A 22,543-nucleotide genomic window follows, 5' to 3' on the forward strand; every position below is an offset into this window, starting at 1 on the left:
GAAGGTTAGTGTTAGAATGTCATAAATGTATAGATGTAGCAGTACTGTCTATCTGTATGTCATGTATGTCATATATGTTATGATGAATTGAAAATGGGGGACCCTGATGTAAACAAGACGAAAGTCTTTCTCTGGTCTGCATCCCCTTAACAATTGTATGTATTGAGCTGTACTGTACTGTACCCATTCTGCAATCTGTTAATAAAGTTTTCAATCAATGAATCAATCAATCAATCAATCAGACAGTGTCTCAGGAGGTAGAGCGGTCGTCTGGTAATCAGAAGGTTAGGGTTAGACCTACCCAAAGCTGTAAAGGAATGTGAATCACTACCCACTTTCAAAACCACTCTCAAAGAACACCTACGGGAGACTGCAATTCGAGACTGGCCCCTGTAAATGTCCTAACCCAACCCCCTCCAATGTACAGTAAATGACCTATGAATACACGAGACCCTCCTCTTGGAACCAAGTATGGTTTCGTCAATATTCCAATGTACAGTTTTGCTTGTACAGTTGTACAGTTTGATTTGTACCTGGTTTGATTCTGGCTCCTCCCGGCAAGGTGCCGAAGTGTCCTTGAGCAAGACACTGCACAACTGCTCCCGATAAGCAGGTTGGTAACTTGCACGGTTGCCTCCGCTGTCGGTGTGAATGTGAGGCATAAGTTGTAAAGAGCTTTGTATAAATAAATAAATGCAGTCCATGATGTACCATTCCGTTTACCAAGAGTGTTTTGTAAGTGCAATCTTACAAACACAAACTGAAAAGCACTGGTTCAAACTTGATAAAAACTCTAATCCCCTCCCTTGTTTCTGTCTTTGTAATCAGACTCTCAAGGAGCCGGCTATATTTGCTAAGGCCACAGGCTGTGAATTGGGCCTCCCCCACGAAAAGCTGACCATCGCCCAGGCACGGAGGGGCACTCCAGGTTAGCGATCTCCATTAGCTACTGTGTCCATGCTGCTATACTGTCCAGTGTCCAGGTTAGCTAATATATCTACTAGTGTACATGGTGCTATACTGTCCAGGTTAGCTATCTACTAGTGTACACGCTGCTATACTGTCCTGGTTAGCTATATATCTACTAGTGTACATGGTGCTATACTGTCCAGGTTAGCTATATATCTACTAGTGTACACGCTGCTATACTGTCCAGGTTAGCTATATATCTACTAGTGTACATGGTGCTATCAAGTTCACGTTCAAGTTCAAGTTTGTTTTTATTTGTCAGAACAAAATACAGGATACTTTATAATGAAATGCTTGTTTCTTATGAGCCCCTGAGAGTGTGCTACATACAGTAAAGTGAAAGTAAGTACAAAATTAAGAAGTTAAAAGTAGGTAAAGTCAATATATATACAATATACAATACAGAGTAAAATGAGTAACAGTGAGGTACAATGCAGAGGTACAAAACTTGGGGTAGGGTGCAAACGAGGTATGAATGTGGTGCAAATCTCTTAGATAGATAAATATAAAGTGTGTTAAAGTGTCTAAAGTAAATAAAGTGAGTGGTAAGGTGAGTGTTTGTTTAAAGTGAGTGTGTACATGTGGATGTGTGTGCAGTGTGTGTAGATGATGGGTTGTTACATAGTCTCATTGTCATTGCATCCTGATGGCCTGGGGATAGAAGCTCCTTCTGAGTCTCTCTGTACTGGCCATGAGACTCCGGTAGCGCTTGCCTGACCGCAACAGTTCAAAGAGGCAGTTGTTTGGGTGACTAGAGTCTTTGATTATTCTCTTAGCCTTGGCCCTGCAACGCTTGTTATAGACGTTCTGGAGAGTGGGAATCCCACCTCCAATTGTGCGCTCGGCTGAACGGGTCACTCTCTGTAGTCTGCTGCGGTCAGGATGCTCTCTATTGTGCACAAGTAGAAGTTCTTGAGGATCTTCTGACTCATTTTTTACTTCCCTAGGCACCTAAGGAAGTAGAGGCGTTGCCGTGCCTTCTTCACTACACTGTCAATGTGTGTGGTCCATGTCAAGTCCTCGGATATGTGGACTCCGAGGTAGTTGAAACTGCTCACTCTCTTGACCGGTGCCCCGTCAATGCTGTAGTCCCTGGCCCCCAACCTCCTAAAGTCCACAATCATCTCTTTCGTTTTGCTGACGTTCAGGGAGAGGCTGTTCTCCTGACACCATTGCACCAGGTCCTCTACCTCTTCCAGGTAGGCCCTCTTGTCATTTGCAGAGATCAGGCCCACCACGACTGTGTCATCAGCAAACTTGATAATTGTGTTGTTGTTCCGCTGTGCCACACAGTCATGTGTACAGCGAGTAGAGGAGGGGGCTCAGAACACATCCCTGGGGGCCCCCTGTTGAGAGTTGTGATGGATGAGGAGATTAGAGTTAGACAGTGGCTCAGGAGGTAGAGCGGTCGTCTGGTAATCTGAAGGTTAAGGTTAGACAGTGTCTCAGGAGGTAGAGCGGTCATCTGGTAATCTGAAGGTTATAGTTAGACAGTGTCTCAGGAGGTGGAGAGGTCGTTCTGGTAATCTGAAGGTTAGAGTTAGAGAGTGGCTCAGGAGGTAGAGCGGTCGTCTGGTAATCAGAAGGTTAGGGTTAGACAGTGGCTCAGGAGGTAGATCGGTCGGCTGGTAATATTTTTTTTTTTTATCCACTTTTTCTCCCATTTTCTATTTTTCTCCCATCCCAATTTCGTATCATCCAATTCAACCCTCCCCTGTCTCGAACGCTGTTTCTTGCCTCCCACAAGCCGGCTGCAATGTGGACTAAGTCATACATAACACGAGTCCCCTCCGATACTCGAGGTAACAGCAGTCGCATCTTTTCACCTGCGTTAGCGCGATCTTTCAGCGTCAGGGGTTTGCGCTTTGGAAGGGCGCCGCCTCCATCACTTCCTGATTCTACTACGCAGGCGCACCAACCGACCTGTAGGAGTCGCTGTCCACAACGCCCGATCCCCACCCATCAGTTTCCCACCCCCTAATACTGCCAATGTGTATTAGTACGGACGACCAGCTAAACTGAAAGCAATGTGGAGCGCTGGGCTCGAACAGGCGAACCCAGCGTCTCCAGTATTCGTGGTGAGCGCCTTGCCCACTGCACCACGTAGCCGCCCTGGTCGTCTGGTAATCTGAAGGTTAAGGTTAGACAGTGCCTCAGGAGGTAGAGCGGTCGTCTGGTAATCAGAAGGTTAAGGTTAGACAGTGTCTCAGGAGGTAGAGCAGTCGTCTGGTAATCTGAAGGTTAGAGTTAGACAGTGGCTCAGGAGGTGGAGAGGTCGTTCTGGTAATCCTTACCTTAAGGCACTTTAACCCTAACCAACCTGGCTGTGAGCAAAGAGCAGCATTCTTATCATCATGGGGCGACAGTAGCTCGGGAGGTAGAGCAGTCGTCTGGCATTCCGGAGGTTCGCGGTTCGATTCCTGCTCCTCCCCGGCAGCGTGTCGATGTGTCCTTGAGCAAGACACTTAACCCCTAATTGTTCCCGATGAGCAGGTTGGCACCTTGCATGGTTGCCTCCACCGTCTGTGTGTGAATGTGTGAGTGAATGTGTGAGTGAATGGGTCAAATGTGAGTAACAAATTGTAAAGCGCTTCGGATAAAAGCACTATATAAAAAACCAGCCATTTACCATTTACCATGTATAAAATGCCCTCTTCTCTTCCTGCAGCTCACCGTCCGGTCCGGGTCTATGCAGACGGGATCTTTGACCTGTTCCACTCGGGCCACGCCCGGGCTCTGATGCAAGCCAAGAACCTGTTCCCGAACACACAGCTGATAGTAGGAGGTGAAGCACACTATTAACATGTGAAAGACAGATCATCAAGCTATATGTCACCAAGATAATCAGCAAGCTCAGCGTTACATGGTACCACTGGGTGATATCATCAGAGAACATAATGTAGGTTTCCACGGCTATGCAGATGATACACAGTTGTACATATCTGCTGAAACAAATGATACAGCTATTAACTCCATTACCGACTTATTGCTTATTGGCAATAAATAAATGGATGAGTATAAACTTCCTTGAAACTAAATGAGAACAAAACTGAAATTCAAATTATCTTCCCCAAAACAAAAACAAATAAACGGTAATTAAGAACCTGGGAGGATTAACCCCTTGTATAAAATCTGAGGTCACAAGTCTTGGGGTTATCATAGATTCAGAACTGAACTTTCTCTTATTAACAAAGTGAGCAAAACATTGTTCTTTCATCTCAGAAATATTTATAATCTGACCATTTATAAACCATTTATAAATCAAACAATGCTGAGAAGCTAATTCATGCATTCATATCTAACCAGTTAGACTACTGTAATGCACTTTTCACAGGTCTCACAGGCTTCTATATGAATTGAAAATGGGGGACCCTGATGGAAACAAGACAAACGTCTTTCTCAGGTCTGCATCCCCTTAACAATTGTATGTATTGAGCCGTACTGTATTGTACCCATTCTGCAATCTGTTAAATAAAGTTTTCATTCATTCATTCATTCATTCATTCATTCATTCATTCATTCATTCATTCATTCATTCATTCATTCATTCATTCATTCATTCATTCTCCCTAAGAAAACCACAGAGAGGCTTCAGCTAATCCAAAACTCTGCAGCCCCACTTCTAACCAAAACCAAAAAGAGAGAGTACATTAGTCCAGTCTTAGCTATTTTACACTGGCTTCCTGTAACATTTAGAATTGACTTCAAGGTCCTTCTCCTTACATACAAAGTGTTATGGTTTGTAACCGACCCCAATCGCACAACACAAGACAGGTATGAGAGTAAGCCAAGAACTGGGCATTTATTGAAAACACAAGGAAAACGGCACTGTCCCTTTAAGGGAGAACACAAAATAATGGATAACAAGAAAGGGAAAAGGTACAGTGCCTTTAAGAGGCGAGCTGGCTAAGGGGAAGGCTAAGGGAAGGCTATCGGAAAACAGGGCCGGGGCAAGGGAGGAAAGGGAGGACTAGGAGGACTGGACAGGGAGGACTAGGAGGACTAGAGAGGGGAGACAGGGACAGAGGCCCGCGGAGGCGGGCTGGGGACAGGGAGGACTAGGAGGACTAGAGTGGGGAAAACAGGGACAGAGGCCCGCGGAGGCGGGCTGGGGAGAGGGAGGACTGGAGGGACTAGACAGGGAGGACTAGGAGGACTAGAGAAAAACAGGGTAAGAGAAAAACAGGGTAAGGCCTTGGAACAGGGCGAGGGCTGGAGCTGCTTACAGGGACAGAGAAAACAGACAACGCCTGGGATAAGCATTAATTAATGTTGCTGCTCTGCAGCTTCTCCCGGGATGGTAGTCTGGGGAAGCAGACGATGACGTCAGAGCCGCTCTGCAGACTTCTCTCGGCAGAATCTCCGAGGTGGTAGCGGGACTGAGAGGGAGAGAGGGAGCGAGTTAGCTCAGAGTGCAGTTGGAACAGAGCAGGTGACAGGAGAGGTGACTTGTACCCAAAAACAGAGTAATCCAAGTGACAGAATCTTCGGTGTATATACACACTGTGAGTAACGTCCCAAACACAATTCCACGTGATAGAAATCTTCTGTGCAAAATAAACACTGTGAGCGAAGTCCCAAAATACAAATCCAAGTGATAATATCTTCGGTGTGTAAACACACAGTGAGCGATGTTAAGGCCGAAATATTATCCCAATGAAACAATCCAAAAAAGCTGAACGCTGGGTGAGTGACTGTCTGATAAAAAGCAGGAAATCTTCAGTGTTATATAAACACACGAAAAACGGATAGGATCAAAGACAGTCATAAAAACTCACCCAGGCGCTGTGCGTAAAGAGAGTAGGATCAAAACAGGGCGCCACCGGGGAACCGGTTGTCCAAGCGGAGGTCAGAGTGGTGCGCGACTGCTTGGAGTACGCGCCGGTACGAAGGGCGCATCTGGCGCGGAGGTCTGAGTGGTGCGCGACTGCTTGGAGTAAGCGCCGGTACGGAGGGCGCATCTGGCGCGGAGGTCTGAGTGGTGCGCGTCTGCTTGGAGTATGCGCCGGTACGGAGGACGCATCTGGAGTGCGTCTGAATGCGCGTCTGGAGTGAAGAGCGCGTCTGCGCGGAAGAGCGCGCCGGCTCGGAGAGACGCATCCTCCCGTAGAGTATTAGGAAGCGATGCGCGTCTGGGGTGCAGAGTGCGTCTGCTGGGCGGAGGTCTGGATGCGCGTCTGCGCGGAAGAGCGCGCCTGGCTCGGAGAGACGCATCCTCCCGTAGAGTATTAGGAAGCGATGCGCGTCTGGAGTGAAGAGCGCGTCTGCTGCGCGGAGGTCTGGATGCGCGTCTGGGCGTCTGCTGCGCGGAGGTCTGAATGCGCGTCTGGGCGTCTGCTGCACGGAGGTCTGGATGCGCGTCTGGACGTCTGCTGCGCGGAGGTCTGAAGTGGAACACTGGAATACCTCCCGTGGAAGTTCTAGAGAGCGCAGTCCAGTGTCTCCTTTCAGGCAAACGGAGACAGGAGGCGAAGGCTAGAGTGCATCTCACGCCGGAGATGAAAGCAGCATAAACAGACAGAGAACCTCCTGAAGGAGTCTTGGTGATAGGGATATGATACGGAATGATACGGGACGACCCGACAAGGGACAGAGGGGAGAGCCAGGTACTTAAAGCCCACAGGGGAACTAATTAGAATGCACATCAGGTGCGGGAGGTAATTGATAATCGAACTAGAAGCGTGTGTTCGGCACCAGACCAATCAACACATAATGACAGGTAGTCCAAGGGTGTGGTTGCCGAAGAGCAAACGAACGCGAGGGTGGGGGCTAGTGAGGTGAGCAATGGACAAAACCTCACACAAAGCTCTAAATGGATAGGGACCTAGCTATACATCGCCAACACTCTAATAAAATATAGGCCAGCAAGAACACTGCGATCATCAGCGGCTGGGCTACTAGAGGCTCCCAGAAACAGTCAAAAGAGGATCTGTGATGCAGCCTTTATCAACTATACCCCAAAACTATGGAACAAACTACCCAAAAACATCAGGGAAGCCAACTCACTAAATATCTTCAAAATACATCTCTTTGCTCAGGCATTTCAATAATTTGTATGCACTTCCTGTCAAATTCATGTGTCAGTTCTATGCAAATGTTCTTACTACCTCTGTAATTTAGAACTGAACACCATTTCCGCTGCGAACCGAACTTTGTAAAGAAACTCAAAGTGTTAAGAGTGATGCACTGCTCTGTTGTAAGTCATTTAGAACTGACTTTTCTTTTTTACAAACTTGCAGTGAGGGGAACGGCTCCCTCCTACCCCTGGTCAATGATCTCTAATTACACACCCTCAAGACCCCTACACTCTGCATCTTCTAACTACACACCCTCAAGACCCCTACGCTCTGCATCTTCTAACTACACACCCTCATGATCCCTACGCTCTACATCTTCTAACTACACACCCTCAAGACACGACACTTAACAGACTAAGGAGTTGACCCATTCGCTTCTTAACGTTGTTTGATCTTTATAACCATACCTCTGTCCACTATGGTTAACGGTTCGTCTCTGGATTTACCTGGCTCATCATAGGTGAGTCTAATTATTGGCTTTATTGCTCGTTTAGGCCTGGTTTGTGTCTCAGGCATAACTTCTTCTTCAGAGCTGCTAGCATGCTCTCCTTGTATGTCCGATTCAGACTCAGGAGACTCTGACTCAGGAGATGGCTCCTCTTCGCTCTGTTCATCCTCGTATGTGTCAGGAGCTCTGACTGGTTCTTCATCAGGGATGACGACAACTGGCTGTCGCACAGTCCTTTTCTTCAGGATCCCTTCCAGGTATGTACTGTAGGGTCTGCGCTCCCTTACCCTACTTTGAAGTAGAGTACTACTTCAGAGGATGAGTCAGACGTCGGCTCACTCTCTTCTGTTGTAGGAGGAGACGGTATACGATGTTGCTTCTTGATAGTTCCTGCCCTAGTTCTTGGTTTCACAGGTGTGTTGTGGTCACTCTCCATTCTTGGCATCCGTACCAGTTGTCCAATGGGTAGGAGATGATCTCTGTGTAGGGTCCTTGTGCATCCTATTCCATCTTCCGGACTCAATCAGTAAACAGGTAAGTTGGGCATTTTGCTCACCACCACGTGAGGAACAGCACTCCATCGGCTTTGGAGTTTGTGTTTTCCTCTCAACCCCAGGTTTCTCAACAACACTGTCACCAGGTTCTAAGGTTTGGCAGGTCACTCTCTTGTCGTAGGACTTCTTGTTTCGCTGGTGTACTTTATCAGCTGCGGCAGAAGCTAGTTCAAAGGCTCTTTGCAGGTCTTCTTTCAGCTTAGCCACATACTTGATATGGTGACCCCCTTCCTTGCCATCCGGCGACGTACCGAAACACACATCCACGGGAAGTCTTGCTTCTCTTCCGAACATCAAGAAGTACGGGGAGTATCCGGTGGCGTCGCACTTGGTGCTATTGTATGCATGCACTAAGTAAGGTACTTGCTGACTCCACTGCTGCTTCTTTTCTTGACTCAGCGTGCCCAGCATTGACAATAGCGTGCGGTTACATTTACATTTACATTTACATTTAGTCATTTAGCTGACGCTTTTATCCAAAGCGACTTACAAGTTCTGTACGACAAGCCATCAGGAAGGGCACAACTCTATCAGCTGAGCAACAATGTTCATCAAAGTGTTGAGTGCTACAGTGTAGGTTAGTTTATTAGGACAAGTGCATGACAGTACGGTTAGTTAGGGTTAGATTTTTTTTTTTTTTTTTTTTTTTTTTTTTTTTTTATTCAGATAATGGTTGAAGAAGTGCGTCTTTAGTCGACGGCGAAAGATTGGACGTGATTCGGCTGTCCTAACTGGGGTGGGTAGTTCATTCCACCATTGTGGGGCAAGGACTGAGAATAGGCGACTTCTCTTTGATGACCCTCCCGGAGCTTGGATAGGAGTAGGTCTGAGGCGGCCAGAAGATGCAGAGCGTAGGGGTCTTGAGGGTGTGTAGTTAGAGACCATTGACCGGAGGTAGGCGGGAGCGGTTCCCTTTGCCGCACGGTATGCTAGGTCGAGGGCCTTGAAGCGGATTCGTGCAGCAATGGGGAGCCAGTGCAGGTCCCTAAGAAGTGGGGTGACATGGGCCGACTTCGGTAGGTTTGAGATCAGGCGGGCCGCTGCGTTCTGAATGAGTTGAAGAGGCTTAGTGGCAGTGGCCGGGAGGCCAGCGAGCAGTGCATTGCAGTAGTCGAGGCGGGAGATGACTGTTGATTGGACGAGGAGTTGGGTGGCTTCTTTTGTCAGGAAGGGGCGTATCCTTCTGACATTGCTCAGGAGGAATCGGCAGGTTCTGGTCGTCGCTGCGATGTGAGCAGAGAAGTTCAATTGGTCGTCGAGGACAACACCAAGGTTCTTGGCGGTCGGGGACGCAGTCACAGCTGCATTCTCGACTGTGATTGAAAGGTCGGTTAGGGGGGAGGATTTGGCCGGCAGGTGGAGCAATTCTGTTTTGCTTAGGTTCAGTTTGAGGTGGTTGGACGTCATCCAGGCTGAGATGTCGGACAGACAGGCCGAGATCCGCACAGAGACGTGGATATCTGAGGGAGGGAAGGAGAGGAAGAGTTGAGTATCGTCGGCATAACAATGGTAGGAGAAGCCATGAGACGTGATAATGTTACCCAGTGATTTAGTGTAGAGGGAGAAGAGAAGGGGTCCTAAAACCGAGCCCTGGGGGACACCCGTCCGCAGGGGGCGGGTGGCCGACAGGGTCCCTCTCCATGACACTTGGTAGGAGCGGTCATTGAGGTATGATGACAGCCATGTCAGCGCAGAGCCAGCCACTCCCATTCCTGCGAGGGCCGCAAGGAGGATCTGGTGGTTGACTGTGTCGAAGGCTGCAGATAGATCTAGGAGAATCAGGACAGAGGAGAGGCCTTTCGCTTTTGCTAAGTGAAGTGCCTCTGTGACCGCAATGAGGGCTGTCTCTGTGGAGTGACCAGTCCTGAAGCCTGACTGATTAGGGTCTAGGAGGTCATTCTGTAAGAGATAAGTAGTAAGTTGGTTGGATACAGCACGTTCAAGTGTTTTAGAAAGGAAGGAGAGAAGAGAGACAGGACGGTAGTTGCCTATGACAGTAGGGTTCAGGGTTGGTTTTTTTATGAGCGGCGTGACTCTGGCTTGTTTTAGGGAGGTGGGGACCACCCCCGAGTTGAGTGAGGAGTTGATGGTTGCAGTTAGGAATGGGAGGATGTCTGGTGCTATGGTCTGGAGGAGTGGGGAGGGTAGCTGGTCCAGCTGGCAAGTAGTCGGACGGTTTGACGTTACCAGTGTCAGGGTCTCGGTTAAAACGTTCGGACTGTGGGTCTCCTTGTGGGTGATACGGAGTGCTTCTGGATTTCCGTATTCCCATCATTTGCAGCATCTCCCGGATCAGTCGACTTTCAAAGTCACAGCCTTGGTCCGAATGGATTTTTTTTTTAATTTCTTTATTGCAGGAAAAGTAGTACATACATTTACAATCGTCAATATTATACATTTTCCATATTTTCTTCTTTTCTTCCCCTTTCATTTCCCCTTCCCCTCCCTCATACCCACCCCATCCCCCCCACACCGAGGTTTTTGAAGACACACCTGCCAAACATCCAAACATACAGCATAGATTCTACTGGGAAAGAAAAACAAAAAAAACAAAAACAAAAAACAATAATAGTATCAATCAGACCTATTAGAAAATAGGAATAAAATAACGATAAAAAATAAGGAAGTGCAACTAGAGGTGTAAAGCTCTATCCTTTCTAAGTCTCTTCATTGATAGTCAGGGTATCGATGTGTTGCAGAAACGGTTGCCAGGTCACTTGGAATGTTTCAAGGGAGCCCTTTAGGGAGAATCTGATTCGCTCAAGCTTAACGCAATGTAGTATCTCATGTATCCATCTGTTGTGAGTGGGCGGGGAAGGGTGTATCCACTTAAAGAGAATAAGTCTCCTAGCGAGGAGGGTAGTAAACGCCACAACTCGTTTTGCAGCCCTAGATATTATCGTAGGGGTATTCGGGATTCCGAAAAAGGCAGTGAGTGGATCTGGGTCTAACGCCACTCCCAGGACCCTACTTAGTGTATTGAATATTGTAGTCCAAAACTCTGTGAGTTTGGGGCACATCCAAAACATGTGCATATAATCGTCTGGAGATTGTTTACATCTATTACACGCATCCGTTCTATCCGGGTATATCTTTGCTAACCTTGCATTGGTGTAGTGAACTCTATGCAGTATCCTACACTGCAGCAAACTGTGTCTTGCACATATAGAGGAAGTGTGTACCAGGTCTAGTATATGATCCCATTGTTCATCTGTAATGATAATTCCCAGATCCTCGTCCCATTTGGCTTTCAGGGAGTCTAAGCAAGTTGGGTTCATTCAAAATATTTTATCATATAAAATTGAGACGAGCCCTTTCCGCCCGGTACCGAGCGATAGGAGAGGGTCAGTCCTAGAGTCTGGAGGACGGCCAGGGAATTGTGGGAATTGGTTCTGAACAAAATGTCTGATCTGAAAAAAACGGAAAAGGTGGGAATTTGGGAGACCAAATTTTTTCAACAATTCTGCAAACGACGAGAACACACCTCCGGAGTAGAGGTGGTTAATGGTTAGCAAACCTTTGTTTGCCCAGCTTCTGAATACAGGATCCGAACAGGATGGTAAGAATAGGTGATTACGAGAGATTGGAGCTAGCCCTGACGGAGCGTGTAGGCCAAATTGTTTCCTAAACTGACTCCAGATTTTCAAAGTTTTTGTCACAATTTGGTTCTGAGCCACCTGTTTAATAGGGATCGAAATGAGTAATTGGGATGTTGCCACAGACCAGAGTGAGTACTTTGAAGAGGAGACCTCCATCCGAGCCCATTGGGGTTGGTCTTCTTCCTCCCTCCTGGTCCTCCAGTAAAGGAGTTTGTTTATATTACATGCCCAGTAGTAATAGCGAAGATTAGGCAAAGCCAAACCCCCTTCCGATTTGGGAAGTTGCATAATCGTCCTCTTAATACGTGCTCTTTTGTTGCCCCACAGGAATGAACCTATAAGTTGATCAATCGAAGTGAAAAAGGCTTTATTAAAGGTGACATGTACTATAAATGTCATTTTTCAGTCTCTAGCATTGTATTATAGTAATAGAAGTTCGTATCAATGTGTTTTAGTGTCTAAATACCATATTGGCGGATTGCTATGATTCAGCTCAGCCCCTTTCCTCCTCCAGTAAATCAGGCCATTTTGATTTGAACGGCTGATATATGTCATACGGCCGCTGGGTGATGCGATTGGCTCTGTGGTTGGAGCTAATGCCCGCCCCCATTCTACCTAGACTAGACAGCGAGTGGAAGAAGCCACTTCCTCAATGCTGCGAGGCGGAGTGGGGCCCGTGCGCTCTGGAGGGAGAGAGACATGGAGAGAGAGGGGGCACTTGGGGGGGACGGGGGACGGACACCTGCTGCGCGGCACACGCGAGTGTGTGCACTGCAGAGGTGTCGGGTTTCGCTCTGGAAGAAGCTCTCTCTCTCTCTCTCTCTCTCTCTCCCACCACCCCCTCTCTCTCTCTCTCCCTCCTACTCTCCAGTGTGTGCAGAGGTGTCGGGTTTCGCTCTGGAAGAAGCTCTCTCTCTCTCTCTCTCCCACCCCCCCCCTCTCTCTCTCTCTCTCTCTCTCTCTCTCCCACCCCCCCTATCTCTCTCTCTCTCTCTCAGTCCAAGCATGGCTTTGTCAGTATTCCAATGTACCCAACCCCCCCCCCCCCACACCTCCAATGTACAGCCCCACCCAACCCCACCCCACATACCCAACCTCCTCCAATGTACAGTTTCTATGTCAAATGTATGTCAGTATTCCAATGTACAGTGTAGCAGACTGTGTGGGCTGACTGTCACTCAAAGTGCTTATGGGCGGAGCCAGGCCATAACAGCCTGAAATCTTGAAGCTGGAAAATGATGGTTTTGAGTACTAGATTAGAAATATAAAACAATGCATTTTTTTGAAAAAAACCTTACAGATGTCTTCAATAGACTAACAGGAATTGTGTAAAGTTGCCCAAATAGTGCTAGGAATAGCAGTACATAGCCCCTTTAATAAATATCGGTATATGCTGAAAAGGGTCAGAATGGATTCTTGCTGGCAGCCCATAATGTACAAAGTATTTTTCCACCAGTACTTTTGCGACAACATGAGCTTTCTGGCTTCTGGTGGGGAAAGCCTGAGCACATTGCTTATGTCTTTACTGTCCTGTTCCATTAAGAGAAAATCAATACACACATGATCCATTGGACCTTTGCTCACAATCTGGTGTAGTGGAGCTGCTCGCTGAGGAAGGGACTTGCACTCTCCACAGTTCTTAATGTACTGTTCCACTTCTACAGACATCTTCGGCCAGAAGAATCTGCTCCTCAGTTGGTCGACAGTTCTCTCAATGCCAAGGTGTCCTAAATCATTGTGCATGGCCTTCAACACCATTTCTCTGAACTCTTTTGGGAGTACAAGCTGAGTGACAACATCTCCAGAAGGTCGCTTGCTCAACCGATACAACATACCTTCTTTTATGGTCAACTTTCCCATCTCTCGTTTGAGCTTAGAGAGTTCTGGACTTGCATCCTCATCTGCAAGCCACTTTCCCTGCTTCACGGCCTGGATAGCAGGTCCTATATTGACATCCTCTTCCGGAGCTCTCTTAAGCTCTTGCTTTGACATCTGTTTCAACGACTCGGATTCCAAGTGGGTTGGAAACGCATAGATGTCTGGGATGCACTGAGGGGAAGCTCCGTGGGCAACTGAGAGTCTCAGGGATAGAGATTCGCTGGCCGATGGCCTTTACTCCAGTCTGTGATAGAGTCACCCATTCATTACGGTTTTCTTCCTCAGGCATGATCCGGGACAGTAGGTCTGCATCTATATGGTGTCGGCCCGGGGGATACTGTACATCAAACTCATAGGTGGACAGGGCAGCCAGCCATCGATGCCCTACTGCACTGAGCTTTGCTGTGGTGAGCACGTAGGTGAGGGGATTGTTATCCGTACGTACTGTGAATCTGGCTCCGTAGAGATAATCATGCAATTTGTCTACTACAGACCACTTTAGCGCCAAGAACTCCAACTGGTGGATCGGATAGTTCTGCTCAGATGCTGCGAAAGCCACTGGTCGCAGGCCCTCTGTGTACTCTTGGTAGAGCACTGCTCCAAGTCCCTTCAAGCTAGCATCAACGTGTAGGATGTAAGGCTTTTGGGGGTTTGCTAATGCCAACACAGGTGCATGCGTCAGACAGTGTATGATCTGGTGAAACGCATCTGTGCAAGGCTGATCCCATCGTTCTCCAAAGGGCTCGGACTCTTTGATGTATGCCTTACTCCTATCGTGGGCGTTCTTTCTGCTCTTCTGCGTAGGTGCATAACCCTTTGTCAGCTCCGTCAGTGGTCACACAATGGCTGCGTAATTGGCTATAAAACGCAGATAGTAGCCACAGAAACCTAAGAAGGATTGCAAGGTCTTCAGATTCGTCGGGCGAGTCCAGTTGGTAACCACTTCTATTTTTTCTGAGTCAGGTTCGACACCCTCGGCGGACACAATGTGACCCAGGTATTCCACTCTCGGCAGGCAGATTTGACACTTGTCTATGGAGAGTTTCAGTCCGACTTCTCCCAGGCGATCCAGGACCTTGAGCAGCCTTTCTTCATGCTCCTCTAGAGACCTCCCGATCAGGTCGTCAAGGTACACCAACACCTGGAGTAAGTTCATGTCACCTACTGCTCTCTCCATTAACCGCTGAAAGGTTGCTGGGGCTCCACTTATGCCCTGTGGCATCCTCTCAAACTTGTAGAATCCTAATGGGCAGATGAACGCTGTCTTCTCTCTGTCGTCACCGGAACACACTGCACAGCAGGGAAGAGGTTCTTCCTTGAGGCCTCATACTCCTCCTCTGAGCATATATCCTTCAACAGCTGAAGAAAGGTAGGCGGTGCTGCTTTCCTCTCTCTTAGGCGGAGATTAACGAGCATTAGATCAGAGGCCACTGCACCTCGCAACAACTGCTCTATCCGTGCTCCATCCACATTCGTTGGTAGAATACCACCTCGCTGGCTCACTTTGTCTAGTGACTGCTCCAGACGTCTCAGAAAGTCGGAGAGTTTCTCACCTGGCTGCTGCTGCATCATTTGGAACGAGATGTACAAGTCATCTCCAGACTGCACAGTTCCAAACACATGTTCCAGGGCTTCCAGGCATTCTTCAGGACTAACATCAGGGTTGCTGGCTCGTGCAGATTTCACTATTTCTAGTGCAGAGCCTTTGAGATTTTCCATCAGCCTCCGCCTCTTTTACTTTGTCCATTAATTCACTAAGTGCGCGCAGGATGGATTCGGTTGGGCTAACGGGAGAGTCTGCTCTCTGAAACATGTTCTGGAGGAACTTTTTTCGCCGTGTACTGAACCACCTGCCTCTGACACGCACTCGCCCCAGACATTTTACTGTCTCCAGGGTCTTTTCTATGTTAGTGACATCAACATCTTCTGAAATGAGGACCATAAGCGTATGAGCGACATTTAATTCCTCCCCACGGCACCAGTCTTTAAGCTCCATCACAAGCTCAGCTTGAGTGTCCATTTTATCCATTTAGAGATTTCTTTTTCTTTTTGTAAATTAAACAATATATATATATTTTTTTCTATAGTGCTACTGGCTTGATTTTCAACCTATATTTAGTTATAAACCCAAACAGATCCCAGCAGTTCCTCCATTTATGTAGCCCCTTTTACCCCGGTTGAATTAGAGGGCAGGGCCCTAAGTTCTTTATGAAATACAATACCTAGCTCTTACTAATCTAATAATACGAATATATGAATATCTGTTTGGGATATAACATCAATACATTTAAAATAGAAATGATCAAGCCAGACACTTAACTTTAAATATAAAAATAATCTGTATTGAACATATAGTGTTATATATTACATACACTGTACACATTACCGAATAAAGAAGATTAGTTAGTTAGTTAGTTCATAAATAAAGTATTGTCTTAAAGGGGAACTATCTTATAAATGGCCTTTTTGAGTGTTTAGCATTGTTTCCTAGCTATGTGAACTTATATTAATATGATCTATGTCTCAAAATTTTTCTTCCAATTCTCCTCTCACAATATTCACCCTCACTGAACTGAGTCGTTTGAAAATGTGCCTATATGTTATGTCATATAGTCACTGCTGCATGTTAATGTTCAGGGGGGCCGGCACGGTGCCGTGGTTTAGGAGCCCAGGCTCAAAACAGCTCGAAATCTTGAGGTAGAAAAATGCTGTTTTTGAGGACTTGATTAGAAATACAAAACAATGAATAAAAAAAATATATATATTACAGAGGTGTTCCATAGACTCACAGGAATTGTGTAAAAGTGCCCAAATAGTGAAAGAAATAGTAAAATAGTTCCCCTTTAAAGGCACCATGTGCTCAATATCAAAAAAGGAAATGTAAACGAAAACCTATATCCAAAATGGCATTAATGATACAGCTAATCACAAATGAAATATCCTGTACAATAATACAATATACTATATACCTAAGCCGGCATCTAATAAACAAAACCAAACAAACAAAAACCCCTGTTGCAGGCCTGATTGAGGGGAAACTCACAATCCCATTTAATCTTCATCTCTAACGAGCCAAAGTAGTCACGGTCCGGAGTCAGTGTTGTTCAGGTGGGGGGGGACGGAGAAAGTGCAGATGGAGATTGAGTGCGATGCAATGTGAAGTCCTGGTGCGCCTCTCACACCGCCAGAGGAAGTCTGTACAGGCCCTGGTAGCACAGACCGCTATCTGGTTCTCTCTACTGTAGTGGGTTTCTGGGTTAGCTACCCGGGGCCTGCTACTGTTTACCTAGCTTAGCCAGCTAGCCTCAACACCCAGTCCGACGTGGAGCAATTGATTGGGAATGCCTATCTAACATGCACAAATACCCCAACGTCACATATAATGTTCAGCATGTGTCCTAGGCCAGAACACTTACCACTATACAACTGGATAACTTAGCAATGGTCTGTCAAACATTTGCACACTCTTCCACCTGCTTCTCTCACCCTCACTCTCTCTCTGGCTCTCGAGAGCTCAATCACCACACCTGGTTAACCCAGTCCCATCAACCCTGACCTTTCTCCTGATTGGTTCTACATATTACCCATACATGAAATAACAGGTAAATTATAATACAATACAAAATAATAACATATATTTATATAAGACAACAACTTGGTTTATATTAACAGGGTAATCACTGGGTTAATATGACCAGGGTTAGTTAATATTACCAGGGTTACATACACACCCTCAAGACCCCTACGCTCTGCATCTTCTAACTACACACCCTCAAGACCCCTCCGTTCTGCATCTTCTAACTACACACCCTCAAGACCCCTCCGTTCTGCATCTTCTAACTACACACCCTCAATACATTCCCTGAGATCCATAGATGTCCCTAGAATCAGATACCAAGAACATGCAAGTGGACCATATTAAAAAAAAGTCTGATGAGATAAAAAAAATATTGAATTTTATTTTTATTTTTATTTTATTTTGAGTAAATTTTCATAACGCGATAATTTGCTGTGTAATTAATTAATCTAATTAACACGATAAACTGACAGCCCTACAAAAAAACAGAAATAAAGTAAACTAATACTAATACTAAAAAAAATAAACGAATCGAACACAGGAAAAAAGGTACATAATGTGCGTTATGTTATAGCCATAAGTAATATATTTACATCTTGTATCATCAAAAATCTAAAACAGACACTGCGACCAGGAGTCAAACCACCAATGTTTGTGGGTGAGTGCTCTCACCACTAGACCAAGCCACCCAGCCACGCTGATACATACACGGCAATACTATGATGATGGTTCGTTTTAACATTAAGGCCTCCTGGTTGAATCTGTCTAAAGATCATGTGTTAGTTAAGGTCTTCTGGTTGAATCTGTCTAAAGGTCATGTGTTAGTTAAGGTCTTCTAGTTGAATCTGTCTAAAGAACATGTGTTAGTTAAGGCCTTCTGGTTGAATCTGTCTAAATAACATGTGTTAGTTAAGGCCTTCTGGTTGAATCTGTCTAAAGAATGTGTTAGTTAAGGCCTTCTGGTTGAATCTGTCTAAATAACATGTGTTAAGGTCTTCTGGTTGAATCTGTCTAAAGATCATGTGTTGGTTAAGGCCTTCTGGTTGAATCTGTCTAAAGATCATGTTAAGCATTAAGGTCCCCCTATAGGGGGACCCTGCTTTTCTTTATCATAAATCGATCAAGATCCCCAATTATCATATCATGGGGGGGGGGGGGGGGGGGGGGGCGGGGTTCGTCTCGTTTACATAGGTACATTATACATAGACAGTAATGTTACATCTAGACATGTAATAATAGAGTAAACTTGTACCCATACAGTGTTACATCTAGACATACCAGATCTAGTAATAATAGAGTAAACTTAACTTTCGTCTCAGTAACAATGTTCATAAAGTGTTGAGTGCTACAGTGTAGGTTAGTTTATTAGGACAATTCCACCATTGTGGGGCAAGGACTAAGAATAGGCGACTTCTCTTTGATGACCCTCCCGGAGCTTGGATAGGAGTAGGAATAAACTGTACATATACAGCACTGTTTGAACGTGGCACACAACATACTTCACATGTCATTTTTCTTTTTGTTATTCCACCATTGTGGGGCAAGGACTAAGAATAGGCGACTTCTCTTTGATGACCCGACTTCTCTTTGATGACCCTCCCGGAGCTTGGATAGGAGTAGTTTGAACCTGGCACACAACATACTTCACATGTCATTTTTCTTTGTTATTCCACCATTGTGGGGCAAGGACTAAGAATAGGCGACTTCTCTTTGATGACCCGACTTCTCTTTGATGACCCTCCCGGAGCTTGGATAGGAGTAGGAATAAACTGTACATATACAGCACTGTTTGAACCTGGCACACAACATACTTCACATGTCATTTTTCTTTTTGTTATTCCACCATTGTGGGGCAAGGACTAAGAATAGGCGACTTCTCTTTGATGACCGACTTCTCTTTGATGACCCTCCCGGAGCTTGGATAGGAGTAGGAATAAACTGTACATATACAGCACTGTTTGAACCTGGCACACAACATACTTCACATGTCATTTTTCTTTTTGTGGAGACGAAGATGATGAGTACCGGTCTTCTCCTCAGACATAAAATCAGTTTTTCAATACAAGTACGACTCAAGACACAGAACATTAGTATGCAAAATAAAAAATGAACACAGATTTTGAGTGTGAATGAAAACTTTATTGCAACAAGATTGCAGAATGGGTACAATACAGTACGGCTCAATACACACAATTGTTAAGGGGATGCAGACCAGAGAAAGAAGTTTTGTCTTGTCTTCTCGTACTGAAAACGTGACTGTTAGCACAGAGACGGCTGCAGTTACACACAGGGCCATTTCGTTTCGTTTTCAGGGTCAGTTTCGCTTTTCAGAACGCAACGTAATGGCAGGCAAGTTGCCCAGTCCACACGAGCGCTGGATTTAATATAACCATGATTGTATGTGCGCAGTTGCACTGTTCGGCCACACACAACCGGGGATTTGCTACACTGCAACCCCGGTCTTTGAAAACCGGAGTCCAGGGTGAAGTTTTGCGGTTTTGTGTGGGCATAGCAACCAAGGTTCCCAGTGTACAGCAGAGCTGTCGTAATTATGTTATGGAAGCAAAATTAGTGCAATGATTAAGTTTTAATTTCCATGTACATTTAATAAGTTGTTGAGCCACAGTTTCTAACCTGTAACATATTCCTCAAGAAAAGGCACAATGGTAGATCAAGGAGAACACTGTCGTTGAAGTTGTGTAGACCATCTTTCCATTCCTGGTAACGGTAATGCATTCTACATTGTTTGCAGTATTTGTAGTAGGTGGCAACATCTAGAGATGGAAATATGCAGCATTACACTTGATGCAGTACTTTCTCACATGGTTGATTTAATTAACACTGTACATTTCAATATCATAATCAAAATACCTTGAATAATTTTGGTGCTAGTCAGGATTTTGGCCTTTGTAGTAATAAGGACAGGATCCGAGAGGGGCACATTGTCTGGGCATCGCTGGCACATCATCTCCTCAGGAACTAGGCATGGTGGATAAACAGTTTCCACTGAAGGAAGCCTCAAGTTTTCTGGGAGCACAGCGGGGATCATCTTTTTTTCCTGCATGTACTCAACCATGCTCTGCAGTTTGTCTTTCGGTGGATAGTACATGTCACAATCACCTTCATTCTGTGATGCATGTGGTACAGTGCTTGGATCCAACTCTGTGCTTCTGGCTGTCCTGAACAATTGACTGTCCGTTTGAAATAAGTACCATTTTGCTATGTACTTGTGGATACATGACTTTTTGGGTTTGGCGCATGGACAGTGCCACGTATTGATCTTGGCATCGTACACAACCATGACTCTTCCAAGGCGGCTGTACCATGAAGCTTTGGGCTCATATACGGAAATGTACCTCTTTGACGGAGGGATTGCAATTTTAGAAAAAACAGAAAGTGGTACATATTGGGCTACGGCTTTGATGATTAAGGCAGTCTCTCTTCTTATCTTCACCAAACCATTTTTCTTGCACCATCCTAGAGAGCGTTTCTTCGGCTAGCACTTCAATGGGAGCGTTGGATGTGCAATAGTCAAGTGACCTCAGATGTATACACTTGAAGGAGTTGAATCCACTCAGCCATGCCAACTTCATATTTTGTTGGCACTCCTGTGACTCACAACCAACATCAATGTTTTCCACCCCAAATTTTTGCACGACATGCAGTGGAGTACTCGCCCCCTGGAATGACTTGAATACTATGAACATTCTATTCTTTGAATCTATGCACTCACTGGTAAGGTGATGCCTTGCTGTTATGTCATGCGTTTGATCCGTGTGTTTCCTTTCGATGTGTTTCTTCATATTTCTGGTGTTCATGGTAATCTTACACATCGGACACTTCTTTTGAATGACTGGCCGCCTTCTGGCCCGACTTGGGGATGTTTCTGCAGCCAGAGGTGGTTGAGGAGATGGCAGAGTCGGTTGAGGAGATGGCAGAGTCGGTTGAGGAGATGGCAGAGTCGGTTGAGGAGATGGCAGAGTCGGTTGAGGGGAGGGCTGGCTCTTACATGATGATATATGGACCAAAGCCTGTATTTTGGTTACAAATGTTGCCTGGCAGTAGAGGCAGTGGTAATGATAGTCTGGGCTGTCTGGGCCCTGTTCCCCGTACCTGGTTCAACTAAGTCGATCAAGATGTCATTATCCAGATTCAGTTAACCCGATGTTTGAAGCCGGGATTTTCCTGTTCCTCGAAGGTGGATTCAGTCTCGTTAACTCAAGCCAGACTTGAGACCCAGGATAAGTGCGCGCGGCCGCTCCAGTTGAAAAGCCAGCACGTATCGATAGCAGAGATCCTGATTCTCTAGCGGCATTGATTGATTAATTGATTTAGAACTTTATTAACATATTGCAGTACGGCTCAATCGCCTCGCCGACAAGTTAAATGCGTTATCTATAGGCTAATTTTAAGTCCCTCATTACCTCAATCAATCAGATTACACCAGACTACAGGTGGTGTAGTGGTTAACACTGTCGCCTCACAGCAAGAAGGTCCAGGGTTCGAATCCCGCTTGGGGACCAGGTTTCCATGATGCCAGTTACCCAGGTGGGGTATCTCCCAGGCCTTTCTGTGTGGAGTTTGCATGTTCTCCCCGTGCTCGCAAGGGTTTCCCCCCCCGATAAGATAAACCCAATGGAAAAACATGCACAACAACAAGATCGCTAACGCTGTGGCGTCCTTGACGAAGACGGACAGGAGCACTTGGATTGGTCCCCTGGCGCGGCTCACGTGGCGCCTGTCTGCTCCCGGCTGCCCTTGGGGGGGAAGGACGACGGGATGGGTTAATCGCAGATACGCATTGTATGCATGGTTCGCATGTGTGCCAAATGGTGACCTCGGAGCAGGTCCTAAATTATTATTATTAAATTATTATTATTATTATTATTATTATTATATTTCTTTAAACTTGCCTGCTGGATTGAATAATCAAATGAGATCTTGCTAGCGAAAATAATTAGTTAAACTGTTATACAGAATAACGATACGGCTCTCTTCCCATTGATTGATGTATGGTCGATCTTTTACTTATCTCCACTGTGGTGTAACAGGTTCTTCTTTTGACTTTCATGCAGACGACCGGGGTTCGAAACCTAGTCTTTTCCTTCTTTTTGCGATGTAGGAATAATTCAATTTGGTGCACGTTGAGAGCTGTATAAAGAATGACATCCTCAATGCATGTAGATTTATAATATTTTAACTTAAAACTAGGCTACTTTGGCGTATAATCATTAATATTATATTCCAAAAAATTATATTGGAAACACGGGGTTTCGAACACCGGTTGCTGGGTTGCCAGGATTGAGCACTACCGCTGCGCCACTGTGCCAGATGGGATAAATTCATTGTTTATACATTAATGAACGAGAGACCCGTGTTTAGAATATTCTTTATTTTGAATGAAGTTTTATCTCTTTATCCTCATTCATTAATGTGACGTC

The 22,543-nt window shown here is 45.8% G+C and overlaps 1 protein-coding gene across 1 annotated transcript in view; it reads left to right on the forward strand.

Moving 5' to 3' along the window:
* The window catches only part of LOC311233578 (choline-phosphate cytidylyltransferase A-like), a gene marked incomplete at both ends in the record, with an annotated part of 55,008 nt that overhangs the window by 16,034 nt on the left and 16,431 nt on the right, over nt 1-22,543 (forward strand). The window contains 2 exons of the mRNA XM_084320545.1: nt 829-928; nt 3,638-3,754. Coding sequence (XP_084176671.1) covers nt 829-928; nt 3,638-3,754 — 217 coding nt within the window. The remainder of the gene's footprint in view (nt 1-828; nt 929-3,637; nt 3,755-22,543) is intronic.

Source organism: Notolepis coatsorum (assembly GCF_963971535.1).
Source record: "Notolepis coatsorum genome assembly, chromosome: 8".
Lineage (NCBI taxonomy): Eukaryota > Metazoa > Chordata > Actinopteri > Aulopiformes > Paralepididae > Notolepis > Notolepis coatsorum.